General features: G+C 43.8%; 2 protein-coding genes across 7 annotated transcripts in view; one reads left to right on the top strand and one right to left on the bottom strand.

The window, feature by feature from the left end:
- dync1h1 (dynein, cytoplasmic 1, heavy chain 1) overlaps window positions 1-16,123 on the top strand; it is a 26,986-nt gene extending 10,863 nt beyond the window's left edge. The window contains exons 28-78 of one of the 2 annotated variants that reach the window (XM_085258055.1): window positions 35-135; window positions 252-411; window positions 644-884; window positions 964-1,147; window positions 1,291-1,503; window positions 1,613-1,851; window positions 1,956-2,112; window positions 2,221-2,445; window positions 2,534-2,764; window positions 2,881-3,021; window positions 3,116-3,349; window positions 3,493-3,699; window positions 3,804-3,925; window positions 4,030-4,195; window positions 4,295-4,458; window positions 4,570-4,699; window positions 4,844-4,977; window positions 5,086-5,200; window positions 5,280-5,441; window positions 5,599-5,813; window positions 5,909-6,113; window positions 6,248-6,421; window positions 6,531-6,650; window positions 6,774-6,894; window positions 7,492-7,687; window positions 8,024-8,141; window positions 8,229-8,444; window positions 8,554-8,766; window positions 8,925-9,052; window positions 9,141-9,294; window positions 9,481-9,627; window positions 9,756-9,906; window positions 10,017-10,270; window positions 10,405-10,539; window positions 10,630-10,724; window positions 10,819-10,993; window positions 11,079-11,154; window positions 11,270-11,430; window positions 11,513-11,624; window positions 11,733-11,793; window positions 11,878-12,001; window positions 12,103-12,216; window positions 12,310-12,480; window positions 12,630-12,847; window positions 12,931-13,034; window positions 14,013-14,221; window positions 14,486-14,639; window positions 14,731-14,873; window positions 15,000-15,168; window positions 15,456-15,580; window positions 15,710-16,123. In XM_085258055.1, coding sequence (XP_085114181.1) covers window positions 35-135; window positions 252-411; window positions 644-884; window positions 964-1,147; window positions 1,291-1,503; window positions 1,613-1,851; window positions 1,956-2,112; window positions 2,221-2,445; window positions 2,534-2,764; window positions 2,881-3,021; window positions 3,116-3,349; window positions 3,493-3,699; window positions 3,804-3,925; window positions 4,030-4,195; window positions 4,295-4,458; window positions 4,570-4,699; window positions 4,844-4,977; window positions 5,086-5,200; window positions 5,280-5,441; window positions 5,599-5,813; window positions 5,909-6,113; window positions 6,248-6,421; window positions 6,531-6,650; window positions 6,774-6,894; window positions 7,492-7,687; window positions 8,024-8,141; window positions 8,229-8,444; window positions 8,554-8,766; window positions 8,925-9,052; window positions 9,141-9,294; window positions 9,481-9,627; window positions 9,756-9,906; window positions 10,017-10,270; window positions 10,405-10,539; window positions 10,630-10,724; window positions 10,819-10,993; window positions 11,079-11,154; window positions 11,270-11,430; window positions 11,513-11,624; window positions 11,733-11,793; window positions 11,878-12,001; window positions 12,103-12,216; window positions 12,310-12,480; window positions 12,630-12,847; window positions 12,931-13,034; window positions 14,013-14,221; window positions 14,486-14,639; window positions 14,731-14,873; window positions 15,000-15,168; window positions 15,456-15,580; window positions 15,710-15,838 — 8,213 coding nt within the window. In that variant the 3' untranslated portion in view covers window positions 15,839-16,123. Of the gene's footprint in view, window positions 1-34; window positions 136-251; window positions 412-643; window positions 885-963; window positions 1,148-1,290; window positions 1,504-1,612; window positions 1,852-1,955; window positions 2,113-2,220; window positions 2,446-2,533; window positions 2,765-2,880; window positions 3,022-3,115; window positions 3,350-3,492; window positions 3,700-3,803; window positions 3,926-4,029; window positions 4,196-4,294; window positions 4,459-4,569; window positions 4,700-4,843; window positions 4,978-5,085; window positions 5,201-5,279; window positions 5,442-5,598; window positions 5,814-5,908; window positions 6,114-6,247; window positions 6,422-6,530; window positions 6,651-6,773; window positions 6,895-7,115; window positions 7,312-7,491; window positions 7,688-8,023; window positions 8,142-8,228; window positions 8,445-8,553; window positions 8,767-8,924; window positions 9,053-9,140; window positions 9,295-9,480; window positions 9,628-9,755; window positions 9,907-10,016; window positions 10,271-10,404; window positions 10,540-10,629; window positions 10,725-10,818; window positions 10,994-11,078; window positions 11,155-11,269; window positions 11,431-11,512; window positions 11,625-11,732; window positions 11,794-11,877; window positions 12,002-12,102; window positions 12,217-12,309; window positions 12,481-12,629; window positions 12,848-12,930; window positions 13,035-14,012; window positions 14,222-14,485; window positions 14,640-14,730; window positions 14,874-14,999; window positions 15,169-15,455; window positions 15,581-15,709 lie in introns of both variants that reach the window. The other variant, XM_085258054.1, reaches the window with a different exon arrangement.
- On the bottom strand, window positions 16,117-18,911 carry LOC146552374 (uncharacterized). Of its 5 annotated transcripts, none has more exons than XM_085258057.1 (5): window positions 18,637-18,911; window positions 18,377-18,432; window positions 18,205-18,276; window positions 17,905-17,997; window positions 16,117-17,815 (listed from the first exon to the last, which is right to left on the bottom strand). In XM_085258057.1, exons 1-5 carry the CDS (start codon window positions 18,674-18,676, stop codon window positions 17,174-17,176), a joined length of 903 nt encoding a protein of 300 aa, XP_085114183.1. In that variant the 5' UTR covers window positions 18,677-18,911; the 3' UTR covers window positions 16,117-17,173. The 5 variants fall into 5 exon arrangements, with proteins under 5 accessions (XP_085114183.1, XP_085114185.1, XP_085114184.1 ...); XM_085258059.1 differs by having other exon boundaries at window positions 18,377-18,446; window positions 18,637-18,910; XM_085258058.1 differs by having other exon boundaries at window positions 18,205-18,279; window positions 18,377-18,446; window positions 18,637-18,908.

Genomic DNA, 18,911 nt, shown 5'->3' with positions numbered 1-18,911 from the left:
CCCCCAACCTTGACTGAATTTGTCCTTTATCTAGGTCCTGCTGGCACTGGGAAGACTGAATCAGTGAAAGCCCTCGGTCACCAGCTTGGACGCTTTGTCCTGGTCTTCAACTGTGATGAGACTTTTGACTTCCAGGTAAATTTATCATTTTAGCAATTTTATAACAGGACACCAGCATACCATCAGAGATTAAACACTGTGCTCTGTTATTGCTTATTAATTCAGTGACCATTTTTCGTTTTCTCCTTCAGGCAATGGGCCGTATCTTCGTGGGTCTGTGCCAGGTAGGAGCCTGGGGCTGCTTCGATGAGTTCAACCGTCTGGAAGAGAGAATGCTGTCGGCCGTCTCCCAGCAGGTCCAGTACATCCAGGTCGCCTTGAGGGAGCACAGCAACCCCAACAGAGACAGAAGTATGCATAGTATTTGTGAAAGATGGCTGTCCTTTTAATGAGAAATATCCAGACTTAGACATTTGTGAGAATAAAACGCAGCAAAGCAAATATTCTTCAACACTTCATGCTGCTGAGGAAAAATATCACCAGAATATGCCACTATATTCATCACCAGTGATTAGGTTTTTCCAGGGGAGTGTATTATAAGTAAGTCTTTTTTCCTTCTTTTTCCTTTTGGTCACTTTCCTAGGCGTACCTGTCACTACAGAGCTCCTGAACAAGCAGGTCAAGGTGAGCCCAGACATGGCCATCTTCATCACCATGAACCCTGGCTATGCTGGCCGTTCCAACCTGCCTGACAATCTGAAGAAGCTCTTCCGTAGCTTGGCCATGACCAAGCCTGACCGCCAGCTCATTGCACAGGTCATGCTCTACTCTCAAGGTTTCCGAACAGCTGAGACCCTTGCCAAAAAGATTGTGCCCTTCTTCAAGTATGTATTGTTTTAGTTAGTAACTTTGACAGGACTTTAAGTCAGAGGTATGACAACTTAATCTTTTGCTTCTTTAAAGACTGTGCGACGAGCAGCTCTCCTCCCAGAGCCATTACGACTTCGGTCTCCGAGCACTCAAGAGCGTGCTGATCAGTGCTGGCAATGTCAAGCGTGAGCGAATCCAGAAAATCAAGAGAGAGAAGCTTGAGCGTGGAGAGGATGTTGATGAGAATGAGATTGCAGAGAACCTTCCAGAACAGGAGGTATGTAAAGTAGACTCTTGGACATGGAGGTCATGTTTATTCAGGGCAGAGTTTTTGCAAGTATAACAAACTTATTTTAGAAAATGAGTTGTTTTATTCAGTCTGTCTGTCATTTTTTTTTTTTTTTTTTTTTTTTGTTTTAGATCCTGATCCAGAGTGTGTGTGAGACCATGGTTCCCAAGCTGGTGGCAGAAGACATCCCTCTGCTGTTCAGCCTGCTGTCGGACGTCTTCCCTGGAGTTCAGTACCATAGGGGAGAGATGACTGCTCTGAGGGAGGAGCTGAAGAAGGTCTGCGGAGAGATGTACCTCACTTATGGAGATGGGGACGATGTAGGCAGCATGTGGGTAGAGAAGGTATGAAGCTGAGTGGAACTGATATACTTTAGTTCAATGGGCTTTAAACATTTTCCTGTTATAAGATTCATATATACTGACATTTAACTTGTCGTTCAACCTTTTCCAGGTGCTCCAGCTGTACCAGATCACACAGATCAACCACGGTTTGATGATGGTGGGACCTTCAGGAAGTGGGAAGACCATGGCATGGAGGGTGCTGCTCAAGGCCCTGGAAAGGTTGGAGGGTGTGGAGGGCGTGGCCCACATTATCGATCCCAAGGCCATCAGCAAAGACCACCTGTACGGAACCCTGGACCCCAACACTCGTGAATGGACTGATGGCTTGTTCACACACATCCTCAGGAAGTGAGTTCTGTAATAATTGAGTAATTACACATCTTCCAAGCTAGTCTAATTGTTGTAATTAATTTCTTTTTAATCTTTAAATGAACGATTTCTTTCAATTTCAGGATCATTGACAATGTCCGAGGTGAACTACAGAAGCGTCAGTGGATCATCTTTGATGGCGACGTTGACCCAGAGTGGGTTGAAAATCTGAACTCTGTTCTGGATGACAACAAGCTGCTCACCCTGCCCAATGGAGAACGTCTCAGCTTGCCACCAAATGTAAGAGCATGGCAGTTTATACACAAATTTATTTTTCTCTTTTCTTAATGAAGTCTGTCCTGGAGACTTCATTAAGTATTCAACCCAAATTATTCTTTTTCTGTCCAGGTGCGTGTGATGTTTGAAGTGCAGGATCTGAAGTATGCCACCCTAGCCACTGTGTCCCGGTGTGGTATGGTCTGGTTCAGTGAGGATGTTCTCAGCACTGACATGATCTTCAACAACTTCCTGGCTCGCATTCGCAGCATCCCATTGGACGAGGGAGAGGATGAAGCTCAGCGGAAGAGGAAAGGCACAGAGGATGAGGACGAGGCTGCGTCACCAATGCTGCAGGTAAATCTAGAGAAGAACACATGCTGTATTTAAAAACAAACAAATAAAAAACACACTAATGCTGTCCCCACTTTCTGCTTTAAACTAGATCCAGCGAGATGCTGCATCGGTCCTTCAGCCGTACTTTACCTCCACCGGCCTCGTGATCAAGGCCTTGGAGCATGCCTCGAAGATGGAACACATCATGGATTTCACCCGCATGCGATGTTTGGGCTCATTGTTCTCAATGTTGCACCAGGCCTGCCGTAATGTGGCTCTGTACAACAACAACCACCCCGACTTCCCCATGCCCATTGATCAGCTGGAGAAGTACATGCAGGTAATGTTCTCCTTTTTCTTGCTCTGTAATGAAAGAAGTATAAATGCTGAGGTGTTGCATCAACATGATTACTGTGCTTTCCTAAAACTAATTGTTTTCATGGAATTTCTTTGCAGAGGTATTTGATCTACGCTGTGCTCTGGTCCTTCTCTGGTGATGGAAGGTTGAAGATGAGGGCAGAGCTTGGGGAGTATATCCGTCGCATCACCACTGTGCCACTTCCCACTGCACCCAATGTTCCCATCATTGATTATGAGGTACATCCTTTCTTTGTCAAAGAGTTGCTGCTGCTATTAATTCCCTATATCCACTTTTTTAGAGATTAATTATTATGTTTTTATTTGTGTTTAGGTGTGCATCTCAGGGGAGTGGCAATCCTGGCAGGGCAAAGTGCCCCAGATTGAAGTGGAAACCCACAAGGTGGCATCCCCAGATGTTGTTGTTCCTACCCTGGACACTGTTCGCCATGAAGCTTTGCTTTACACATGGCTGGCCGAGCACAAACCACTGGTGCTGTGTGGACCACCTGGCTCTGGAAAGACCATGACCCTGTTCAGTGCCCTCAGGGCTTTGCCTGATATGGAGGTACTGGGCTATGAAATCATTTTCACGTTAATTGCCTGATCTTTGAAATATTCACAATCAGTTCTAATCAGATATTGGCATTATTGTTGTAACTAAGCTGTTCCCATCTAATAGCTAAAATGTCTACTGCTGCTTTCTACCAGGTTGTTGGTTTGAACTTCTCCAGTGCCACCACACCAGAACTGCTGCTGAAGACGTTTGACCACTACTGTGAGTACCGGCGGACTCCAAATGGTGTGGTCCTCGCCCCTGTCCAGCTGGGGAAGTGGCTGGTGTTGTTCTGCGACGAGATCAATCTGCCAGACATGGACAAGTACGGCACACAGAGAGTTATCTCTTTCATCAGACAGGTATGACAAAATGATTCTGTGTTAAGCCCTTTGTACTTTTAAGTATGTCTAAGCACTTCATTTAAGTCATTGCTGCATCAAATTGGGATCCTATGTCTGTGCAGATGGTGGAACACGGAGGCTTCTACCGCACCTCAGACCAGACTTGGGTCAAACTGGAGAGGATTCAATTTGTTGGAGCCTGTAATCCTCCCACTGACCCTGGCAGAAAGCCTCTCACACACAGGTACAGCTCTCAGACTGAACATCTGATTAGAACTGTAGTATAATTAATGTTTAATGCAAAAGGCAGGCTCTAACAGTGGTCATATTACCACATAATCTTTCTAGGTTCCTGCGTCACGTCCCTGTGGTGTATGTGGACTATCCAGGCCCAGCCTCCCTTACCCAGATTTATGGAACCTTTAACCGTGCCATGCTGCGCCTTATCCCCTCTCTGCGAACCTACGCTGAACCTCTTACAGCCGCTATGGTTGAGTTCTACACCATGTCTCAGGTAAAGATGATTACATTTCTCTTAATATGCATGTTTTATTGGAGACTTTTTTTTCCATATAAATAAAAATATTGAATATTATTCTTTTTTCCACTTCAGGAGCGCTTCACCCAGGACACACAACCCCACTACATCTACTCTCCCAGAGAGATGACCCGCTGGGTGAGGGGTATCTTCGAGGCCCTGCGGCCACTTGAGACTCTTCCTGTAGAAGGGCTCATCCGCATCTGGGCCCACGAAGCCCTTCGTCTCTTCCAGGATAGGTGGGTGCTCACTGATGTGAGGCTAGTTGTGCTTGCTCTGCATCAGCTATAAAGTGTAACATTTTTGATAGTAACGTTTAAAATGTGATCATATCTGATTGTGTCATTCAGGCTTGTAGGTGATGAAGAGAGAAGGTGGACAGATGAAAACATTGACACGGTCGCTCTCAAACACTTCCCCAACATTGATAAGGAGAAGGCTCTCAACAGGCCTATCCTCTACAGTAACTGGCTCTCCAAGGTACATATGTGGCCATATGTACTCAAATATGATGGCCAAACTCTGATCCTGCTGCTGTTAAGTTACTAAAGAGTTGTAAGAATTGACTTCATCATTAATGGCTCTAGTAAGAATTTTACTGAGTTTGTGTTTTTGTGTATGTAGGATTACATCCCAGTGGAACAGGAGGAACTGAGAGACTACGTGAAGGCCCGTCTGAAGGTCTTCTATGAGGAGGAGCTGGATGTTCCTCTGGTGCTCTTTAATGAGGTTCTGGACCACGTCCTCAGAATTGACCGGTGAGTAAAGGCTTCTGAGCGTTGTCATCTCAGTGTTACTTTAATTATAAATGACAAAAATAAATATTAATTTTGGATTACATTTTTAAAATCTTTATCCTTTGTTAGAATCTTCCGTCAGCCTCAGGGACATCTACTGTTAATTGGTGTGAGTGGAGCAGGAAAGACCACGCTGTCCCGCTTTGTAGCCTGGATGAACGGATTGAGCGTCTACCAGATTAAGGTAGATACAAGTGATTTGTAGTCATAGAACATTTCCCTGCCTTTTGCATGGATTGTTGAGCGTGTTTTTGTGTTTTCAGGTACACAGGAAATACACTGGGGAGGACTTTGATGAAGACCTGCGTACTGTGCTGCGTCGCTCAGGTTGTAAGAACGAGAAGATCGCCTTCATCATGGATGAGTCCAATGTGCTGGATTCTGGTTTCCTTGAGAGAATGAACACACTTCTGGCCAATGGAGAGGTAACTTACAGCTAGTTTCTTATTTGTGGTGCTTTATTCATTTGAGTGTAAAGACAACACCGCCCCTAGTTTTCTGAGGTTAATGTATGTCCATTGTTTTCTGGCTTTTATTGTGTTAATGTTACCCTTCTTTTTTTTCTTCTTTTTTTTTTAATAGGTTCCTGGGCTGTTTGAGGGAGATGAGTATGCCACCTTGATGACTCAGTGTAAGGAAGGAGCCCAGAAAGAGGGTCTGATGCTTGACACACATGAGGAGCTGTACAAGTGGTTCACCAGCCAGGTTATCAGAAACCTTCATGTGGTTTTCACCATGAACCCCTCATCAGAGGGCCTGAAGGACAGAGCTGCCACATCTCCTGCCCTGTTCAACAGGTACAGACACTTAGAGTGGATGATTGTAATAAATGTGAGGAAAAAGAAAACTGCACTGAGTTTCCGTGTTTACTGAAAACATTCCTCTGCGTCAGGTGTGTGTTGAACTGGTTTGGAGACTGGTCCACAGAGGCCCTATATCAGGTGGGTAAGGAGTTCACCAGCAAGATGGATCTGGAGAAGCCCAACTACAAAGTGCCAGACTACATGCCCATCGTCTACGACAAACTGCCCCAGCCACCATCTCACCGAGAAGCTATCGTCAATGGCTGTGTGTTTGTACATCAGACACTTCATCAGGTAGAGCTGTTTCCAGCAAATGAGCTACTTTATTGTTATTTCAACAGCAGTTGCAAATTTGCAAACGTTCTTGGATACAAATGATTGTAAAATTTACTGAGACGTACATAAATAATACTTTTAACTTCTTTCAGGCAAACAACCGTCTGGCCAAGCGTGGCGGTCACACAATGGCCATTACTCCTCGTCACTACCTTGACTTCATCAATCAGTATGCCAACCTGTTCAATGAGAAACGCAGCGAGTTGGAGGAGCAGCAGATGCACCTCAACGTTGGTCTCCGCAAGATCAAGGAGACTGTGGATCAGGTGAAGTAGCCTTTTCGTTTCATGAAATCTTAAAAAGCCATCAGATTAGTTTCTCTAATGAAAATTTTGTCAGCTTGTTAGAAGTGCTTGTGTTTGTCTCCTTTCACAGGTGGAGGAACTTCGTCGTGACCTGAGAATTAAGAGCCAGGAGTTGGAGGCAAAGAATGCTGCTGCCAATGACAAGCTGAAGAAGATGGTGAAAGACCAGCAGGAGGCCGAGAAGAAAAAGGTAGGAAGGCTGAACTTTGAAATGACTAGTTTTTAAAGACTTTAGACATTGTTGCTTAGGCCTGCAATTACGTGTTTAAGTGTTTAAGATTTTAATTTATTTACTCTGTCATTGTGATTCAAGGTGATGAGCCAGGAGATTCAGGAAGCTGTGTACAAGCAGCAGGAGGTGATTAAGGACAAACAGCTGAGCGTCAAACAGGATTTGGACCAAGTGGAGCCAGCTGTTATTGAGGCTCAGAATGGTACAGTGATTCTTGTTCATTTATTCATCAGTGTCTTTAAAAAAAAAAATTAATTTAAGATTATTCTTTCAGTCATTTGATGTCATAAAACCAGCAAAACCAGTACAACAGCACTTGAATTGTTATGTAGACTTTGTTAACATCTTCTGCTTACATCCTCCCATCATCATGCCCCCTTCCCTCATCATAAAACCTCATCCTTGCTCACCTGATGTTGATAGCTGTTAAGTCCATTAAGAAGCAGCACCTGGTGGAGGTGCGTTCCATGGCCAATCCACCCGCAGCGGTGAAGCTTGCTCTGGAGTCTATTTGTTTGCTCCTGGGAGAGAGCACAACGGACTGGAAGCAGATCCGTTCCATCATCATGAGGGAGAACTTCATCCCCACCATTGTTAACTTCTCTGCTGAAGAGATCAGGTGACATGAGAGAATCTTTGTTTATAATTGTTTACTAAAAATTTCCCCTTCTGTCTCCCTCTCTCCCCCTCCTTCATGTTTTTCTGTCTTTGCCCCCCTGAACCTCTTTCCAAATTCTTCCCCCCCCCCAAACACTACTATTTGTATCTTGCAAACACATTCCTCCTTTCACTTAACTAGCCGTGAGTTCTATTAAGCGGCAGCACCTAGTAGAAGTACGGGCTATGACCAACCCCCCAGCTGCAGTCAAACTGGCCCTGGAGTCTATCTGCCTTATGCTGGGCGAGGAGACAAATGACTGGAAAAAAATCAGACAAGTTATTATCAGGGATAATTTCATCAGCAGCATAGTCAACTTTTCCTCTGAGGAAATGAGGTATATGTGTCAGTGTGTTTTGTTTTTGTTTTCTAATGGAAGCACAAATGCCATTTAATCAGTACAAGTGGCACCTGTGATTAGCAATCAGTGTTAATCTACTGGAACAAAGTGTAATCGGCTGGTTTTAAATCTAAGAATAAGCTGATGGTAAAAACTACTGTGCTTGTGATTTCTTGCAGCCAGAAATTGGTAGAAATTGTTCCCATCCCCACCTCCAAACCCAATTCAAAATAATCCTCCACACTGTTCCACAAGTTTGATTTTCTCAATGATTATTGACTGCACAGAGTGCTGCTGTATTGTAACTCCTTGGACTATTTCAACTATTTCCAGCGACTCCATCCGTGAGAAGATGAAGAAGAACTATCTCTCCAACCCAAGCTACAACTATGACCAAGTGAATAGGGCATCATTGGCCTGTGGACCCATGGTGAAATGGGCGATTGCTCAGGTAGAGAAGCCTGAACAATATGAAAATAAGGACTATAACTGGGTAATGAGGGTTTTCGTCTAATGTACACTTCTACCACTCCTCTAGCTTAATTATGCTGACATGCTGAAGCGAGTGGAGCCTCTGCGTAATGAGCTGCAGAAGCTTGAGGATGATGCCACGGACAATAAGACGAAGGCAGAAGAGGTGGAGCAGATGATCAGAGACTTGGAGGCCAGCATTGCTCGGTACAAGGAGGAATACGCTGTCCTTATCTCTGAGGCCCAGGCCATCAAGGCTGATCTGGCAGCAGTCGAGGCAAAGGTAATTGTCCATAAAACATGCCTGGTTCTGTTCAGATCATCTGTTCAGGACTAAACAGAAGTTTCTTGGAGGAAAAAAAAATCTCATTTCTTATGTTCTTTACTCCCAGGTGAACCGCAGCACAGCCCTGCTGAAGAGTCTGTCAGCAGAGAGAGACCGCTGGGAGAAGACCAGTGAGACGTTCAAGAACCAGATGTCCACCATCGCAGGAGACTGTCTGCTTTCTGCAGCATTCATCACGTATGCCGGCTACTTTGAACAACAGATGAGGCAGAACCTGTTCACTACATGGTCTCATCACCTGCAGCAGGCCAACATTCAGGTATTTCCTACTCCAGTCCACATGTCCAGTCATTTTTGATCAACACGTCTCCAAATGTCAGCCTCATTGTGATTACTAATATAAACCATAGTCACCAGCAAGAGTGCTGTCAATAGATCAAATTTCAAGGTGCTCACTGACTTGATTTTCTCCTGCAGTTCCGCACAGATATTGCTAGAACTGAGTACCTGTCCAATGCAGATGAGAGGCTCCGCTGGCAAGCAAACTCTCTCCCAGCTGATGACCTCTGTACTGAAAATGCCATCATGCTCAAACGGTTCAACAGGTCCGCAAACCTCACCTATCTCCTTTAGGCTGTGTGTTCAGTTGAACTTACTTCTAAACATCTTTGATCTTTCTTTATCTCTTATTAGGTACCCACTAATAATCGATCCATCAGGCCAAGCCACAGAGTTCATCATGAATGAGTACAAAGACCGCAAGATCACAAGAACCAGCTTCCTGGATGATGCCTTTAGGAAGAACTTGGAGAGTGCTCTGCGTTTTGGAAACCCACTGCTGGTTCAGGTAAGAGCTACCTTCTCCAACTGCCAGTGTTTTCCTTGTGTGCTTGCTGCTTGATAATTTTCTTAAAGCTGCCATAATCAAAGGACTAGTTTGTTTAGAGTTTTTTGGGGGGGGGTAATAAAAAACAACTTGGAAAATAGATTTTAATCTCAAGGGAGATTAAATTTGAAATATTTATTTCCAAAGGACGTAGAAAGCTACGACCCCATCCTAAACCCAGTGCTGAACAGAGAGGTCCGCAGGACTGGAGGGCGTGTTCTCATCACCCTTGGAGACCAGGACATTGATCTGTCACCTTCGTTTGTCATCTTCCTCTCTACCCGAGACCCAACGGTAAGGGCACTGTTTATTGTATCAGTATTGATCAACTAACATTGTTATTTGCTTTGTTTAAAAAGTACAAAACAAAACAGTTATACAAAAGTGTTTATCTGCATTGTTATGGTCTCTTGTGTCTGCAGGTTGAGTTCCCACCAGACTTGTGCTCTCGTGTTACCTTTGTCAACTTCACTGTGACACGCAGCAGCCTTCAGAGCCAGTGTCTCAACGAGGTCCTAAAGGCTGAGAGACCTGACGTGGATGAGAAACGCTCAGACCTCCTTAAACTGCAGGGTGAGACAGAAACATTGAGATTCTGTGATAAAATGATAAGACACAGGTGTTGGGAAAAGAGATTGGTGAAATTTTAATGATTCAACTCTTATATTATGACTGTCTTTCAGGCGAGTTCCAGCTGCGTCTTCGTCAGCTGGAGAAATCTCTGCTGCAGGCCCTCAATGAGGTTAAGGGTCGCATCCTTGATGATGACACCATCATCACCACACTGGAGAATCTGAAGAAGGAGGCAGCTGAGGTGACTAGGAAGGTGGAGGAGACTGATATCATCATGGCTGAGGTGGAGGCCGTGTCACAGCAGTACCTGTCTCTGTCCTCTGCCTGCAGCAGCATCTACTTTACTATGGAGGCTCTGAACCAGGTCTGGGCACATCTCATTTGCTCTTTAAACTAGTACTGTTGGTAGTATTGTCTTCTTTTCTCAAAATTGCTGTAACATCAATGCACACAGAGATAGGAACTCAGAAATAAACTGAGCAAATGTTCTCCCTTCAGATGCACTTCCTCTACCAGTACTCTCTTCACTTCTTCTTGGACACGTATCACACAGTGCTGTATGAGAACGCCAACCTCAAGAACATTAGTGATCATTCACAGAGGCTTGCTGTCATCACCAAGGATCTTTTCCAGGTTTATAACATAACTCCTATGAATAAGGGTTGTTTTGGGGGGGGTGAATGTAACAGTCATGAGCTTTATATGTGATTTGTGTGGCATTAGGTGGCGTTCAACAGGGTTGCCAGAGGTATGCTGCACCAGGACCACATTACATTTGCCATGCTGCTGGCTAAGATCAGCATAAAGGGCATGACCAGGTAAGAGAACACCTGAGTTACACTAATGGAGCACAAGCAGTCATGGCATACTGCATGAAGCACCGTTACTTATTTATTTTCTCCTTTTTTCCAGTGAGCTGCCATATGATCCAGAGTTCCAGCACTTCTTACGTGGTAAGGAGATCGTACTGACAGGCACACCACTTCCCAAGGTGAAAGGTCTGACCGCTGAGCAGAGTGAGGCCATGGTTCGACTCAGCCGCCTGCCAGCTTTCAAAGACTTGGTTGAAAAAGTCGAGGCTGACGAGGTGAGTAATGGTAGGCCGATGGGTAGTTTGTAGTTTGACTCTTAGAAACTCTATTAGTAATCATTTGTTTTGCTTGTTACTTCAGCAATTCTTCATGTGGATTGAGAGCAACACTCCAGAGCTGGCTGTTCCATACCTGTGGTCAGAGGAGAAGCAGTCCAGTGAGTATATACATTGTGTACAAACATTAAGGCCAAGCAAAAAACAAAACAAACACACTACAGTGTATATATTTGTATAAATTATATCTGCCTGAACTGTCCATTATATGTTCAGCTACCATTGGCCAAGCTCTGCACCAGCTCCTGCTGATTCAGGCCTTCCGTCCCGACCGTCTCCTGGCCATGTCACACATTTTTGTATCAAAGGTGCTGGGAGACACATTCATGAGCATCATTGAGCAGCCTCTTGATCTAGCTAATATCATCGACAGTGAGGTAATGATCACTTATTTATTTCAGATCAATGACCTTCCCATTGTCACTCTTGCTGATAATTCTTATTTTTTTGTGTCTGTAGGTGAAGCCCAGCACTCCAGTGCTGATGTGTTCTGTGCCAGGTTATGATGCCAGTGGGCTTGTCAGAGATCTGGCTGCTGAGCAGAACAAACAAATCACCTCAATTTCTATCGGTAAGAAGGAAATAAACGTAACTTTTGGTTTACCAGTAATGTAGATCAAGTGCTTAATGAGAAATTTTGAGGATATTGTAAATAACTGCTTACTGATGTTTTCCACAGGTTCTGCTGAAGGTTTCAATAAGGCTGACAGAGACATCAATACTGCTGTCAAGTCTGGCAGGTGACTAATGTGGTTTCTTTGTGTTTGTGAGACTGTACAGTTTGTGTTCTTGTACTGATATCCTGACTGTTCCTTGTCCTGCAGGTGGGTGATGCTGGAGAACGTCCATCTGGCCCCTGGGTGGCTGATGCAGCTGGAGAAAAAACTTCACTCTATGCAGCCTCATGCCAGCTTCAGGCTGTTCCTCACAATGGAGATCAACCCCAAGGTATATCACATCATTCATTAGATTTGTCATTTAGACTTGGATTAATTCATTGTCAGTTTTCACTACTTCCTGTTTTTCATGCCGCTGTGTTTTACCACCAGGTGCCAGTGAATCTGCTTCGTGCTGGCCGTATCTTTGTGTTTGAGCCTCCTCCCGGCGTCAAGGCTAACATGCTGAGAACTTTCAGCAGCATCCCAGTGGCTCGCATGTGCAAGGTAACATAATGGACACACACAAATGTGAAGAATAAACGATCAGTGCTGTCCAAACATTCTCCATATAAATCATGTTGTCCCATATCCACGCAGGCCCCCAACGAACGTGCGCGTCTCTACTTCCTGCTTGCTTGGTTCCATGCGGTCATCCAGGAGCGCCTGCGTTACGCACCACTGGGCTGGTCCAAGAAATACGAGTTTGGAGAGTCTGACCTCCGTTCTGCTTGTGACACGGTTGACACCTGGCTGGATGACACTGCTAAGGTTGGAGAATTAACACTTTAAATGTTTTCTAGTTTTTGTATGACTAATCCTTTCCTCCTTGTAGCTGTTGCCTAAATCTATTAGATAATGGTCAGTTTTAAATAATATGACCTTGCTCCACTCCAATCGTTACACTCATGCACACACAGGGTCGTCAGAACATCGCTCCAGACAAGATCCCCTGGGCAGCTCTGAAAACCTTGATGGCCCAGTCAATCTATGGAGGTCGGATCGACAACGAGTTTGACCAGCGGCTGCTCAACACCTTCCTGGACCGCATCTTCACCAAGGGAAGCTTTGACAGCGAGTTCAAACTGGCTCTCAAAGTTGACGGACACAAGGACATCAAGATGCCTGATGGCATTCGGTTAGTATCTGATAAGTTTTAGCTTTTGTTGTTCTCTGATAAACATTCTCTGTTAAGCGTCTGATCATTTTGATTTGTTACAGACGTGAGGAGTTCATGCACTGGGTGGAGATGCTTCCTGACACTCAGACGCCATCTTGGCTCGGATTACCGAGCAATGCAGAGAAGGTCCTGCTTACCACTCAGGGTATGCTGCTGTTGCTGTTACTGAACGACAGCTTGTTTTTCATCTGTGTTCCATTTATACTTAACAAGTTGAGATTGAATATTCTCACTGGGTAGCTCATTAACCAACTCTCTCTCTATTCTAGTGTCATAACTCGTACTTTGGCAGGCTGTCGCCGTGCAGTGAGAGGTCGAAATCTTAGATTTAGTTGTTTTTTGCGTCTACTTTGGACAGAACACTGTGCCGGGTGTCAAAAAACATGTTAAGAACATTCCTTTTCCTCATCTCTCATCCTTCCATCAGTTCTCTTCCCTCTTTACCAGTTAGTTTTCAGAAGCAACCTTCTGTAGCATAGCTATAATGTGCAGCGTAGCTGTAGTCATAGCCATTTTACTTTAAAGGTTTTCTTCCCAAAGGATGGGTGTGGGTCTCCTCACCCTTCAGCAGCTGTATTTCACAGCCATCATGTTGCTTTGCTTAGATGTTATCTTGTCCCACCTGCAGATTAGGACTTCAAACATCCTACCATGCCTGCTTCCCATCCTTTCACTCCCCCTCTCTGACCTCCACAGTCATGGCTGCCAAAGCATCCATCCCTTGAGCACATGGTCCAGTCTCCCCTTCCTTCATCCCCACTCCACCACAAACTTTCTCCCTTAAAACCCGCCCCTTTTATTATTTATTTATTTTTTTGGGGTTGTGCTGATTTCTTTTACAGATCCAGTCATTCAGAAATGTGGATCGTTATCCACTTGGCAATTTCGTTTAAGGTTACATGTGTTGGAATTATTGCCTGAAGCCTTGTGTATTTTGTCTGACCCAGTGTAGTCCTATTTTTATTTTTTTTATTTTTGATAAAACAAACCCTTTAACCCATCCTTGAGGTAAGGTGTTTGTTTCTTTTCTGTGATTAATTTCTTCTCCCCTTCCTACATTCCGCCATGGCCTTGTCTTCCACCTCCCTCCTTGCCCAATCACTCCCTCTGCCGGGCTGCGCAGGCACTGACATGATGGGTAAGATGCTGAAAATGCAGATGTTGGAGGATGAGGATGACCTTGCCTACGAGACTGAGAAGAAGGAGCGCACTTCATCCACATCTGACACCCAGCCAGCCTGGATGAGGACCCTCCACACCACCGCCTGCAACTGGCTGCAGCTCATGCCGCAAACGGTTAATCCTCTCAAACGCACAGTGGAGAACATCAAGGTAATGACAGAGAATAGAGGGCTGGCAAGCAGGCTTGTGCTGACAATATCCTTCTTTCATTTATAACCAAGGAATTGTTTCACCGTCGGGTGATTTTCAATCTTTGTGCCTGAAATGTGAGGTAATCGGGTATAACGGACTTTAAAAAGTTTGATTTTCAGTAAATGAACAATTTTTCTTTTTCAGTTTCACCAAAGCACATCTGTCTGGCTTCTAATTTATGGTTTTGTTTTGGTATTAATATTATCTTTGTCCAAATACCAGGACCCCCTGTTCAGGTTCTTTGAGCGTGAAGTGAAAATGGGAGGTAAGATGCTTCAGGAGGTCCGTCAGGATCTGTCCGACGTGGTACAAGTGTGCGAGGGCAAGAAGAAGCAGACCAACTACCTGCGAACACTCATCAGTGACCTTGTCAAAGGTTCTTCACTCAGACTATTTGATGTACTTTAATGAATTTGTTTATTTGTTTGAATACTTTATATACCTGTGGTATACACCTGTCTGTTCAGGAATCCTCCCTCGCAGCTGGTGTCGGTACACAGTCCCCGTCTCCATGACTGTAATCCAGTGGGTGTCAGACTTCAGTGAACGTATCAAACAGCTGCAGCAGATCTCCCAGGCAGCTGCCAGCGGGGGTGCAAAGGAACTGAAGGTACTGTTTGTGCACACATTCAAACAAGCTTTGGTTCTTAAATAGTTTGGTTAAAAATGAAAACAAAATGTGTTTTCATTTTCTTTTTATTTCTACTCCCTTGTCTCTTCCTCTAATCATTTCCAGAACATCCATGTGTGCTTGGGCAGCCTGTTTGTGCCAGAGGCTTACATTACCGCCACCCGCCAGTATGTGGCACAGGCAAACAGCTGGTCCCTGGAAGAGCTGTGTCTCGAGGTTAACGTCACCACTGCTCAGGGCGCCTCACTGGATGCCTGCAGCTTCGGCATCAAAGGTTAGACTTAAAACATATCATCTGATCTAGTTGGCGGCAAAAGCACTGCACAAATCAGATAACAATGCGGCCTTTAGACTGAACAGACAGCGTTGTAATTAAATCATATCCATATGAATTTAACATGTTTTTTTTGTTTGTTTGTTTAATCTGGACTGAAATCTAACCTAAAAAGGTGTTCGCAGGACTCTAAAACATGCTACTAACTGTATTTGTGGTCTAATGTAGTGAGTTGTTAAGACATGAATTTCTTTTTCTCATTCCAATCTTGCTTGCTGCACCCTCAGGTCTGAAGCTTCAGGGAGCTACTTGTGCCAACAACAAGCTGTCTCTGTCCACCTCCATCTCCACTGAGCTGCCTCTCACTCAGCTCCGCTGGATCAAGCAGAGTAATGCTGAGAAGAGACACATGGTAACCCCCCCCCCGCCCCCCCCCCCCCCAAAAAAAAACCCCCAGCCCCATTGGGATCTAAAAAGCTAGATTTTGAAATATAGCTATGGAGTTGTCCTTCTCACCTTTTGTGTTTTCCTTTCGCTGCAGGTCACTCTACCCGTGTACCTGAACTTCACCCGGTCTGACCTAATCTTCACCGTCGACTTCGACATCGCCACCAAGGAAGATCCTCACAGCTTCTACGAGCGTGGAGTTGCCATCCTGTGCACAGAGTAATTGAAACGAGACGTTTCCTCACTTTAAGTCTTGATTATAATCAAACCACATTTAATCACTTACATTCATTACCCCATAATAGTAGTTGTAGTAGAGATGTTTGTGGAACTGCAGTGAACATGTAACAGTTCTTAGTGTTTAGAAAGTGTTTTGGAAGGTTGAGACGTTGTCTGATGGTTAATGAAAAGAAAATGAAATTTGGAAAGGAAAGTTGGAAAAAAGATGTTTTAATGGAAGAACCAGCACGTTGTTGTATTTAGATGGAATAAAGCTCATTGGAATGAACTGCTTGGTCTTTGTGTTTTAATTAATGTCGTGCATGGTTGTTGCTATGGAGCTCTTTTCTTCTTAGGAGCCTGTTCAGACTGGGAAGTATTCTAAAGGAAATGTTTAAGTGAATCACACACACATGCCAAAGGAAACATCAGTGACATAATGTTCTTTCTTGTGAAGCTGCTATGGATTGTCCCAAATGCAATATCAGCATTGTAACTTTAGACAGTTTTTTCCTGAATGATTTTTTTTTTTCCAAATTATATAAAGACATCTGGACTGAACATGAGACAAAAGCAAAGTTCAGCAAGAAATCTCAAATGTAAACTTGTTTTTTGCCCTCTGTCACAGTCCTCCTTTTAGTTACTTTTTTTTAATGAAATGTAATGAAACCTTCACTGAGCTGCCAGGCACAACTATATAATTATCCATTACTGCCACCTGCTGGTTGGAGGGGTAAGTATATTACCAAAGTTTCATGACAATATGCATAAAATATCTGTTACAGCAATAACTGTTTGGCAAAACCATTTTTATACACTCACTCTCTTTTAGAGGGTCAAAAGTAGAAGACAATAGACTGACAAGGCCAGGTGAGCCTAGTTTCCCTGTTACTCAAACCTAAGGAGTCAAATCAACATAACCATCTGGTTAAAAGGAAGGAATGCACAGACCAGCACAACACCAAAAGGCCATGTTTTGCTAAAACCCTTTAAGTAAAGCTAAAGGTTTGCACTTAAAATCACATATTAACTGTTTGAGGTAACATTACATTGTTCAAATGCTTACTGACCTAACTGCAGACACTCATTGAACGTCCATGAACCACTGGAGACTTAAATATTTTACTTTATTCATTCATTTGGATTTAAGCAGCTCATTTGAACAAAAATTAGGTTTTGATGAGTCACCTGTGACTAAATTTTAAGCAAGTGATAACCAAATGCCACCTTAACGATCAGGAGGTGCTCAAAGTTAACTATTCATGAATAAACAGAGTGCAATTCCAAATAACTATTTACAGTATTTCAGTCCACCTTAAATCTCAACTGTTAAAGAACTCTAACATGGTTCAGATGCAGAATTGTTTCCTTCTTGTTCATCGTCCATGTTGAAGACACACTGCTTCTTCCTGTGTCCCAACTCAATCATGTCTGTTCCAGGGAGACTCAGCTTTCTCTTGTACAGAGATCCAAGGTTACACAAGCAGGGAGATCTCTCAGAGAAGCAACCCAGCATGTGAGATGAACTCCCCTCCACTGAGCTTTGAGGTTTAGGTGGGTGAAGTGTGGAGGATCTTGTAATACGCAAGCCTGAATCATCAAGCTGCAATTCCATATCAGAGATTTGTCTGTGTGTTACTGAATCAGTTACCCTTTCTTCTGGAAGATTTTTACAAGCATCCCTGTCACTGTTAGAGGGAAGAGTGTCCAGTTCGCAGACCAACCGGTCAGAGTCACTTCCACATTTCATCTGGACATCCAGAAGATTCGGCTGTTCTCTCAGACAGTCTCTCTTGTCATTTTTTGTCCCTTCTCTGAGGGCAACAGAAGCAGAGTGATTACAGATACATCGCCTGCTTCGGCCCGAGAGTCGACATCCTCCTTTTCCACCACCTTTTGCCTGCTGCCTCGATTGCCTGCTGGAGACATTGACATTTGACTCGTCAGAATCCTCAGAGCTCCCATCGTACGGGTCCAAATCCTACAATCATAACAAGCGCACACATTTTAATTCATGATCAGCAATGTGCATTTTCAACACAAATGGATGAATGAGAGGAGAGTGCATACCAAAGAATAACAGCCATGCCTTTCTGCAGGCTTAAGCGTTAATGGCAACGCCCTCCTTGAGGCACCACTCTCTGGTGCACTGCTCACACATCCCTAAACACAACCACCAGAGGTTCAACATCAATAAGTTGGCAGTTATTTTTACAAAGATCGGTGCATGTCTGGCTTTATATGTTAAATGATCACTAAAACTGTTTTTCCCCTACTATTTGAAAAATGCTTAAACTATACTATATACTTCCAAATTTGCTTATTATGTCAGTGTGCATGTATTGCCCAATTGATGAATTCAAGCAGTACCATGGTACTGGTGTCGGACCATCTTGGACTGATTTCAGAGTCAGAATCTGTGCTGGACTCCATGTTGCACATCTCCTAACAAAAAACAAAGGTCATACTAGTCCAACAGTATGCAAGTGGTCTAAGAAGAATGCAGAGCACCTGCAGATGGGCATTGGGTAAGTATTCTTACCATGTAATTTAAAGTAAGCTGGTCCATACTGCTGGGTGCTTGTCTATCAGTGCTGTCTGAATGTAGAAAACTATATGTAGGTTACATTGCAATAATGATTAAATCAAAAGACAGCCAATAACATATACAGGTGATTTATTTATTTTATTTATTTGGAAAAGATTGTGCACATGTTACGTTGACACCACAAATGAAAATGAATTAACTAGGAAAATACCACGTCTAAGGAGAAAAAACAATTAAATAGTAATCACTGATACCTGGAAGTGGACGTTGTGTTCTTCTTCTTCTGTGTGCCATGACATTTGGCGCGTGAAACAAATTTTCTTTGGAAATAACGCAAATAAGTCGAGATAAGATGGTCAGGAATGCTGGCAGCTTAATTAAAGAGCAGGTGCCTTGAATAAGAAACAGCCAAGTGTGGCCACAGTCAGGTGAGCAGTCTACACAACTGCACTGTCACAAGTTTTAAACACCACAGACTTGGCTAATTTCAAGATTGTGACAAAATAATACGTCCGGTTGTTGCTTTTTC

The sequence above is a fragment of the Mchenga conophoros genome, linkage group LG19 (assembly GCF_057382185.1).
Source record: "Mchenga conophoros isolate Kocher_MC1m ecotype Shallow Benthic linkage group LG19, M_conophoros_male_GT1.1, whole genome shotgun sequence".
NCBI lineage: Eukaryota > Metazoa > Chordata > Actinopteri > Cichliformes > Cichlidae > Mchenga > Mchenga conophoros.
The sequence above is the reverse complement of the archived record's forward strand: the minus strand, read 5'-3'. Positions and strand labels throughout refer to the sequence as shown.

What these genes read in the sequence shown, in the direction of transcription:
- LOC146552374 (XM_085258056.1), bottom strand. Translation starts at nt 18,676, where the DNA reads ATGGCACACAGAAGAAGAAGAACACAACGTCCACTTCCAG. An exon ending in GGTCCGACACCAGTACCATG is followed by an intron (nt 17,998 to 18,204) that starts GTACTGCTTGAA and finishes GGTTGTGTTTAG; the next exon opens with GGATGTGTGAGCAGTGCACC. An exon ending in GGCATGGCTGTTATTCTTTG is followed by an intron (nt 17,816 to 17,904) that starts GTATGCACTCTC and finishes TTATGATTGTAG; the next exon opens with GATTTGGACCCGTACGATGG.